Below are 10,571 nucleotides of genomic sequence, written 5' to 3' on the forward strand. Positions count from 1 at the left end.
TTCCTTAATATAGGTATTGTTCAGCTGACAATGTTCTTACCTTCCAGGCTTTTTGGGTTTGTCGCAAGGAAACAAGGAAGCACAACGGACAATGTCAGTCACCTGTTCGCTGAGCTGGAACCAGACCACCCTGCCCCTGCCATCGTCAGCTTTGTGTCCAAGATGATGAAGCGATGAAACCCTGAAACCTCCAAATGCAGTGGCCGGGTTGCAATCTTTCATCATCATTGGTGTCCATTTCCAAAAGGACTCAACGTTGTCCTTTTTTTGTTTGTTTTTGGGTTTTTTTTTTGTTTCTCTCCTCTTTCTTCCTCTCTACCTTGCTGGGTTGTCTTTCTTGAGAGTTGTCTTTACCCGAAGGCTTTAGTGTTGACGCAAAGTGGAGCTAGGGGACGTGTTATGTGGAGCTGTGCATGTGACAGAAGCCGACATTGTGAAGTTGAGTCAGGGAAACATGTAAGGACTAGTGAATTTGTTTTGTTTTCCGTAGATTTTGATTGATTTACCAAAGGTAGCTGCAATACAAGTGCAAGAATGATGTAGCTAGTAAGCCATTAATAATTTCTCTTTTTAAAAGATGAAGTGAAACAAAAGAAAAAAAAACTAAGAAAAACAAGATGAAAGAAAAATGGTTTTCTCTTCAACTTCGATTCTTCAGGAAAAAAAGGTGGGAAAAAAAAATAATTTCTGAAGATGTTATGCATGTTGGCTTGATCTTTAAGCTTGGTTCTTCTACTTTCCAAAAAGTAATTGTCAACTACTCACTTAGAGGTCATTTTTTGGGTCTGCTGTGTGTTGGAAAGGGCTCTGCAGTGAAACAACAACTGATCTAAACTGTGCATAGCAGACCTCATCTAGAAGAAACGTGTGTCAGTGCAAACCATGCTTGCATTCTTTCTGCATCAAATCCTTTAAAACAATGAATTCCCGGATGAACTCGAGCCTGAAATCAACTGCCTGAAGATGTGACGACAGTCTGTCCACAAGATGGCGCCACATATTCAGGCTTTTCCTTCCTTAAAGACTTCCTCCATCGCACCTGCTTGCAGTAACTGATCTGTTAAGACGCTTCCACAGAAACACACTGGAAACCACCGGGAAACGGCCCAATTACCTGGACCTATGCACTGTTCTTTATGCATGTTATCGTCCGAAAAAGCACCCTCCATCATAGCTACATTTACGATCACTGAGAACATTCTTTGCCAAGTGTATAATTAAAAAAGATAGAAAATATCAACCTTTAGACAAGACAACTGAGTGAAACTTGTCAAAAACTGCATGAACTAGACATTTTTTAGTCTTTTACGAGTTCTGAAACATTGACAATTATTACTGAAGAACCTATTATCATGAGAAGTTTATATATTTATTTTTCTTTTATGTTTATTTTTCTTTATGTTCCATTTGTGTCAAAAGTCATGTTCACTGTTTTTCTGAAAATCCCAATTATCTCTTTGCTAATTGTCCATTGAGGCTACAATTTTTGTCAGTTCAGATATAGTTCTTTCTTTTATGGTGTTCTCATTAACTATTAGGGACCTTTGTAGACAACAGGGATGGAAAACTCTATTGCCTGCATGTTAAATACATTATAAACCATTCACAGAAAGCTAAAATAATAAGTTGTTTTCTGCTTAGACCAGTATTAGCCTTAACCATAGAGTATGGATTTGTTTTTTTTTTTTTTGTTTTTTTTTCATTCACATAGTAGAATTTCATATTTTGGTACCTTTTTAGGATAAAAGAAAAAAGTCTGTTTAGTTCCTTGACATAATTTTAATGTTACATGATTTGATAAATCCTTTTTTCCATTCTTTGCCCAAATCCCTTCTTTGTTATGATTGGGAAAGTCAGCTTTTGTTCCTTTCATAAATATTGTTGTCACATTTTACAGTTACAAAAAAAAAGGATATAATAGTGCATTGACTCTTGTTGAGCACATGTTTAACTGCTAACAGAAAACTAAGCAAATATTCCAATTTGTTTTAAGTTTTTAATACAAATATCTCCACAGCACCCCACCTCTGAAATGTTCAAAACACCCTACTCATTTACCTTACTTTATCATAGAGGTATAAAACTTGGTACACTTGTAGAACCTCCTAAGACCTCTCTTGCACCTATGGTCTATAACAAACAGGGAGTTTGCTATCTAGGATTGAATTTTTGATCTTGCCCCCATTTTGGCCATTTCTAGCCTCTTTATTTCATTTCTACTCCTAGAGGTTTTGACCAATCATCTAGACATTTGCTGAGTGTGCTCATAAGCCATGGGGGATCTAAAGTTATCAAAATTCTGAGCCCTACCCCCTGAGAACAGGAACTCTATTTTACTTGAGAAGGTCCATATTTGACCCCATTGACCTAATTAACATAAAACTGTTCCCAGTGACAAGCTGGTGAAACTTGGTCTCCACTACTGACTTTTGGCCAGAGGGTGTGGCTCTGGCAGGGTGGCGAAATTCGGGTGGCCATATGTTTAGCTCTAATTTCCACATATATCATCTGATCTCCACCAAACTGAATGTGATTCATTTCAATCCAGCCCCTAAAAGATATTTTGGCAAACATTTGCTGGGTGTGGCCTAATTCCACCACAGTGCCCCCCTAGAATCATTAAACAACCATCAACAAGCCATGCTTTGAATCTTGGTACACATATCTAACTTCACAAGACCTACAAAAAAGGTCTCTTCGAGTCCTCTTGGACTGTTAAATACATTGGTATGATAAATTGATGACAACACTTTCGTCTTGCAAACTGAGAACAGTCACGGGTTTCTGTGTTGAATGACCCTCCATGACAGTCTGTACAAGTTTCAAGCTTTGTGACTACAACTTTCAAAAGAAAGGTTGGACTTTAGCCAAATTTTGACGAGAGCTGATCAACACAGAATTTAGTCCAAACAGTAAAGATGGTGTTTGGTTTCTTTCACAGCGTTTCAAAATTTCATACTTTAATACCTTTTCAGCCTAAAACAATAAAACTGCACAAAGCCTGCATGTTTTACATGCTTAGACTTTCACAATAAGGTATGCCTAAAACTTTTAAAGGTTTTGTTTTTTATCCCATCTGTTTAGACCAGGATTAGTTTTAACCAGATGGTAGGGTGTTTTGATTCGTTCGCATTTAAATTTTGGTTCCTTGTATGTCAAAAGAGAGAAAAACAAGGCTCAATGTACGCTCAGATTTTTTCCGTCAGGTAACTTAACATACAAGTTTTTTTCTTTGATTAATAGACCCAAATGACTTCATGAGGACTGGAGAGTTGGCTTGAGTTTTTCATTTATAGTTCTCATAAATAACATTTAGCAAAAAGAGAGAAAAACATTTGTTGGACACCTGCTAAATTATTCACAAAAAGATATGGGAAAAACTGGTGTTTGTTTCACAATGTTGCAAAAATTCCTCTTTTGGTACATTTTAGAAAATAAGAGAGAGAAAAAAATTGACTCTTTGAACTAATTTTAACCTTTCAGGTTTAAACAATGATAAATTCAAAGTTGTTTTTTTAGTTGTTTTTGTTATTGGTCCCATTCAGGCCAAATCCTTTCCTCATGACAACCAGAGTTCAGGTTTTGTTTCATCTGGTGTTGTCCTATTTAAACCCATCAGCAAAATAAGTTATGGGCTAGCTTGTTTTTGTTTGTTTGTTTTGGCCCCAAATTAGTGTTAAAAACCAGACAGTATGGTTTTTTGGGTTTCTTTTTTTGTTTTGTTCACTGTCTTGCCAGTGTGATATTTCAATATAATTTAGGACAAAAGACAGAAAACAAATATTTAACACATGCTTAACCATTCTGAATTTGTTCTTTAATTCCACCATGTTTTGGTAATTTCACATTTTGATACTTTTTCGGACAAAGAAGAGAAAAAAAAAAAAAAAAAAAAACTGTCACTTGAGCCAGAATTGCTTTTCATAAAAGAATTATGGGGCTATGTTTTGTGTTTTTGTTTTCACCTTTTTTATTGTCATTCTTAGATACCCTTTAAAACAAGGAAGATGGTTAAAAAACTAGCATAATGCCTGCTTGTTGACAGCTCAGAATATCTTGTTCATTTGAGCTAGATTTACTTTTCGTAAAAATGGGAAAGTTTGAAGTTTCGTAGTGTTGTCAGATTTCAACATTTAGCTACCTTTTTAGAACAGCAGAGGGGAAAAAAAACACACTGTGCGCAATACCTGCTTGCTGAACACATGCATTCACAATAAGCTAAGAAAAAAATTGATACTGGTATAAATGTACATAGATATACTTCTTTGAAAGGTGACATAGCGAAAAAGTATTTATTTTTATTGCTTTGTTCCCTCATGGTTACTAATATATACATATATTGTACAGTCTCGATAAATAGAAAATGAGTTGAGAAAAAAAATACTTATTTTGACTAATGATTTCAAAGTCTGAGGATTTTGAGATGTGTTTGAATATATGGTGTACATTACATTGTACATGTATGTTTCTTTTTCGGTTCATTGGGGTTTTTTTTTTTTTTTCGTTTTGCTTCCTCACAGAAAGAGGCAGGGCATGAATGAGGTAAAGTTGCATGGACAAAAACTGATGAGTGTGATTTCCTGCAAGTAAAACGCAGTAAAGCAGACGTATTGTAGAATTTAGATTTTTGTTTTTTTTAAAAAAGGAAGTTCAGAAGCCAAACCTAAATGCAATATGCACTCATGCTGGTTACATTTATCATTTTGCCAAAGATTCTCTCGTGTTACGTATATTCTTATTGTAGCATGTCGCTTTTTATATCAAACACTGTTTCCATTTTCTTAAATTTGCTAACTTTTTCAGCAGAAGTAATAATTTTAAGAGAGAACACAGATGAGTGTTTTGGGATGTAGAGTTTACTCACTCTGCTGCACATTTCTTGATTTGTTTGTACTGACGTCTCAGCACTAAAGAAATGTGTCCACCTCCAATGCCTGTTGAGGAAAAAACAAGCCTGCTGCGCATCGGAGGAGCATAAACAAAGCACTTATGTCCACAATAGAGAGGAGTGACATAAATTTCGTATGGGTGTCAGTGCTGGAGGTAAATAAAATCCGACATGTCACACAGTGATGCTAAAAGCTCCACAGCTGCAGCTTTGTCAGACTGCCAAAGTCTCTTTTGAGAGTCAGCAGATTATTTATTCTTATTTATTCGTTTATTTCCTGGTTTGTATTCACATTTGTGTCACTTTCTTTTACAGTATTAACAATTTTCGGAATGTATGATGGTGCTTTATTGAAAGCGAGGAGGTACACTGGGCTTGATTTGAAAACAACAAGATTCTTGCCATCTGTAGCCACGTGGAAAGAAAAAAAAATGCCATAATTAAATGTTGCCTAATTGAATATTCATATCAAATTGAATTGTACATGTTGGCTTTGAGTCAAGAGTTACCATATGTAATACAAAAAAAAAAAGATTATTTGACCTCTTGTACAGATGGCATTTGTATGTTAAATGAATGTGCTGCCGAGGATGTACAAAAAAGGGTCTCAGATTTTGTTTGCTATTATCATTTACATTATAATGTCATGGCTTACTTGTTCTTAAGGAGAAAAAAGACATTAAAGCAATACAGATCAGTTACATTGATGCTATCTGAGTGCTTTTATTTGCTTTTTTAATTTTTTTGCTATGTCCTGATTTTAGCTTGTACATTTAAGTAGGCGGCAGCGTGTCTTAATGTTCTCAATATGTTTTATGTTTTTTAGAAAAATGGAATAAACACACTAAACTCCCTGGGGAAAGTACAATATATTGCCAAAGGTACTGGGTCCAACCACAAAATCAATGAATTCTGGTGTTCCAGTCACTTCCATGGATGCGGGTGTATACTTTGGTGTGGAGAAACTTGACCGACCTGCAACTGATCGCAACCTTCTTGAGCACGATGTTTACAGAATATTTAAAGTTGCTATTGCTGGCAATGGTGGATAAATCAACACATTGGACCTTCTAGATTAGGAATAGGATGTCATCAAAGTTGATGTACATGTAAAAATAGACATGAATATGTTTGGCAATATAGCATGCATTTAGTCAGACTTGGTAAAATCTGTTTTTATTTATGTTTCACTTATTTGTCTTTCCTTATTTAGTTTTTTTGTTGATGGTGAACATTTTTTAAAAAGAAATCAAAAAGTTAATCCTAAACAAGAATGCCAGAATTTTATTACCTTATAAGGGACTGACTGAATTTGTTTATGTTTTGTTTGAATTAATTTTAATCTTATTCATTTAATATCTTTCATAACTGAAAAATGCTAGAATGATTTTGATTATTTCATTTTTATATAGGTGTTAAATGCTGTTATAGCTTTAAAAAATTGATTAAAAAAACCAAACTCCTTGAAGAAGGAACATTTTGTCAGACTTTGTAAAATGACTTTTGTTGGCCAAACTTTTTTGCCATTTACCTTTTAAAGGGTTTGATTGGATCCTTTGTAAGTGAGTCAATATTGATAATATTTCCCTTGCCTTTCATAAAAATATGGCACCATGAGCTTGATAGGAAAATAGTGGAAGTTACCAAGCCAGTAAAAGACTGAGCTCCAGTTTTAGCTGATTTTAGAAATTCAAAAAAAGAAATGGTCATTTTCATCAACAAGATGGTCATCATTTTAGGGAAATTAATAATCAAACTGTTTTGGCCTTCTCAAACAGATTTTATTTAGTCATTGTATTTTATTTATAATTTATTTTGCTTCTTGCATGAATGGAAATATGAAGATATTTTGTAAGAAAGGAAATTACTTACTGTGATTGTTCTTCATATCTGCCAGGTTTGTAGCTGAGAGGATCTTGTTAAGTTAAATATGCAGCGCCTTGTGAAAGTAAATTTAAACAAAATTAAACTCACTGCCCCTACCTGACGAACTATTTTACTGTTAAACTGCTTCCTGTTTTCACTTCTACTTGGTAATCCCTCTGTAACCAAGAGGCTGATTGATCTTCCTTAATTCCTGTTAATCATTTGCATTTCAACACATATTTCTCATTAAACAGCTAAGCAAGTGATAAAATCGTAATGGTTTACAAAACCTGCAGTTGAACTTCAGAACAGTTTGGAGACATTGGTCTGATGAATTTATTATTGTTACTTGCAAATAAATTAAAACCTAAGGACCTTTTTGATCAGACCTTTACCAATAATTATAAAAGAAATTTAGAGCAACATTGTCAAAATGCACAAAAAGATTTTTGATTCTAGCCAAGCCTCTAAGCCACAGAAGAGAAATTCCCCTTCATTGAAGTCAACTAGGCAGCCTTTTAAGCAGTGACCCAAGTTTAAAGCTCGAGTCTCGCCTTGCTTAACTAGAGCCCAGAGAAATGATGGAAGGCAGTCGTAAATATGAAACATGAAGAAAATGTTAGCTTTCTCATGGCTACAGACGGTGTTCAAACTCCAAAATATGCATGACACATTTCCCTTCTAACAGATCGCGTAGGCGCTGTCGCTCTTATTTCACTGTGTTGCATTACAAGCTGGAAGGGAGTAAATCACTGGGCTCTTTGCCGTGTCCCGGCTGAGGTCACTGACACTGATGCATACAGAATATGCTTCCTCTCAGATTTAAAGGTGAAAAAGCTCCCTGGGAGGTGTGTTTCTAGTCAAATCTGCTCAGAGCTGGTGTGAACCGATTTAATTTGACCGTATTATTTTAATACTGAACTCTATTCAGCTTCCACTCTTTTTTTTTCAGCAGGTTCCCTGTTCGGAAAAGTAAAGGTATCTGCATTTCAGTGAAAACAAACAAACTCTTTATAAAAAATCTGTCTGGTGAATAAAATCATGATTTTCTGGGGTATAAATATAATTTGACACAGTTAGCCACTGTTCAGACAGGGCAAGACAAGAGAACATGCCGTTCAAGTAAGGCAACATTGTGACGATCCACATAAATCTAGTTATGGATCAACTTTTCCATATCTACAGTCAGAGCAATAATTACAAAGTTTAAAAGAACTAACTGTGTCAAGGATGGGTGAGGATCCAAGATTATCCTGCCACTACTCACAGTAAGGGCGATAGTAATGGATGTAAAACAAAAATTCCAAAGCCCCTGCTCTAGAACTGCAGCAAAGAGTGGATTCTTGGGGTCACCAAGAACCATGAGACACTACCTACATGCCAACCAGTACTTCAGGAGGCATGCCACAACACGGCTTTTCTGCCCATCATCTAACGTGTAAACGTGAGGAGTTTGCTAAAGCCACCAGGGACTTCTGTCAAAATAGACTAATATGTATATATTTAGTAACAAACTCTCCAGGTAAGTCTGAAAGGACATCTTAAAGGACCTTTCAGACCTAAGATTCAAATAAAAATCTGGTGATGTCTGTCGGAGAACTGAAATGGGTCCTTACTTGGTCTTTTAGCAGGATATTGTTTCAAAACAAATACCCAAATTAACACAATAATTGTTCCCTACACACAAAATAAACCTTCCATGGCCATTACAGTCCCCAAACTTAAACTTATTGAAAATCTAGAGATATTGCACGAAAAAACATGGCCAAAGAATGCATTTTCTGTATGCACTAAACTTGTCAATTGTTATAAAAAAAGTGAGTGTTGTCCTATTGCAGGGTTACCAATAATTCTGGGACCAGTGATTTTGGAAAAAACATTGGTTTCTAAATTTAGAAAATGTTCTCAGTGTGAGATTGTGCGACTGCCATAGAAGATCTTTACCAGGGGTGTCAACAATAATGGCCTTTACTGTAAAGCTGGATCATGAATTATTGATATATTAAGAGTTGGTGGGACACTCTATAACAGATGAGGGGAATGTCCGTCCTCTGGGCCAGTGTGGGTCAGGTTTTAGATTTGTGACACTTCATGCACATATAACTGTATTTTCTCTTCAGCCTCTTACAACATTCTGGAGGACCCTGCAAATGTCCAAGCAGTTAAACATCTAAATCAGGCTTGACACCAACCCTAGAGGACTGGAGTTGCCCAACGCCCGCTCAAACATCTTAGCTAGGAGAAGCATGTACATGTTAATAAAAAGTGGCCTGTGAATGGAGCCTTGAGGATGTCACGATGTGGTTTTGGATCAGACCAAAGTGCAGACAAGAGCTCGGCAGGATCATCTTTGTAATTCAAGGATTTATTTACAAGGTCAAAAAAACGTAGCAAAATCACTGCAGGTTTCCCAAGGCAAGGCGTGGCAAAAAACAAAGCATAATCATGGACAAGAACGAGGTGTGACAAACACAAGGAACCAGCACTAAACAAAGACACAAAACCAACTTATATACTGTGAGATAACAAAGGCAGATAATCAACGGAACAGGGAACAGTTGTGACAAGGAGGCAGGGAAGCAGAAGGAACAGGTGAAACAAATACAAAGGCTGAGGATGGGCAAAGTAACTAATAAACAATAAACAGAAACACAGACCAAGCAAACCTATAGACAAAGATAAATAATCAAATGGGGAATAAGAAAACTAGAATAATCATGACTAAAGTAAACAGAGAAACTAGAGGGAACATAGGAACAACAATAACAACCTAAGAACAAACAAAGAACCCATAAAGAAAACCTGAATACAAAAGTAAACAAACCTAACCACACTGACTCAATTAACTGGAAAGGAAACAGAAAATAAACTAGTAAACAAGAAGAGTGCAAAGGAACATATAAAACACAATTAACCACAAAGATACTAAAGAGAAATAAAACTAGAGAATCCAGGGAAGACCAAGAACTATAATAATTACAATAATAATAATAATAATAAACCATACAAAGTAATAAGAAAACAACCATAAAAGAACTTAAGTAGTAAACACTAGGAGGCGGAAGAGGGAGAAAAGAAAAACATGATACAAAAACCAAAATAGAAACATCTAAGCAAAAGGTAAACAAACACCAAAGCCACAAACAGAGTCCAAAGATGTCACTCCGTGACAGAGGAACCCCAAATGTGAGTTTTGTTTGTTCAGATTTATTGCATAATTACCTAATTGATATATATATTACTGGATTGTACATTTCCCATTAGCTGCTATTGGTAGTGACATACACACTCAGGCACCTTTGCTTTGCATTGAGTCATGCCCACAAAACCATGCTGTTCCAATGTGGAAGGAGCATAAATGGCCGCAGTACCCTTATTCCTCATCCGATTTTTTTTATAAAGTATGGCTCAAATTAAAGCTGAGTAAATCGCAGATGTTATGATACATAGAAATGTTTCTCTAATAAACAGTGAGGGAACTGTGCATTATAGTGCAGACATCTATACCTACTGCACTATAAAGATCGCCATGCTGTCAATTGATGCTCGAGGTGCATAGCTGTGATCTTTGTATCACAGTTTGTTGGTTTCAGGCCTTGATGCTGAAATTTCTACACTGAAACATTAAAAGAGGGTTCATCTGACTCCTGTCACCCATGCGGTGGCGGACTGTCCATCGGGAGAACCAGGACATTTCTTGCTGGCCTGGCCCACTCAGCTATCACCGAGGAACAGGACCAACGGCTCTGTTCGGGTTGCACTAGATTTTTTAAAATAAGCAATCCATGCTGTCCGTGTGGCTCACTCATGTATCTGC

The 10,571-nt window shown here is 36.1% G+C and overlaps 1 protein-coding gene across 2 annotated transcripts in view; it reads left to right on the forward strand.

Moving 5' to 3' along the window:
- The window catches only part of tns1a (tensin 1a), a 136,050-nt gene extending 130,459 nt beyond the window's left edge, over positions 1-5,591 (forward strand). For both annotated transcript variants that reach the window (XM_047354936.1, XM_047354937.1), the window contains one exon: positions 48-5,591. In XM_047354936.1, coding sequence (XP_047210892.1) covers positions 48-177 — 130 coding nt within the window. In that variant the 3' untranslated portion in view covers positions 178-5,591. The remainder of the gene's footprint in view (positions 1-47) is intronic.
- Positions 5,592-10,571: the final 4,980 nt, after the last annotated feature.

This window comes from Girardinichthys multiradiatus, chromosome 24 (genome assembly GCF_021462225.1).
Source record: "Girardinichthys multiradiatus isolate DD_20200921_A chromosome 24, DD_fGirMul_XY1, whole genome shotgun sequence".
Taxonomy (NCBI): domain Eukaryota; kingdom Metazoa; phylum Chordata; class Actinopteri; order Cyprinodontiformes; family Goodeidae; genus Girardinichthys; species Girardinichthys multiradiatus.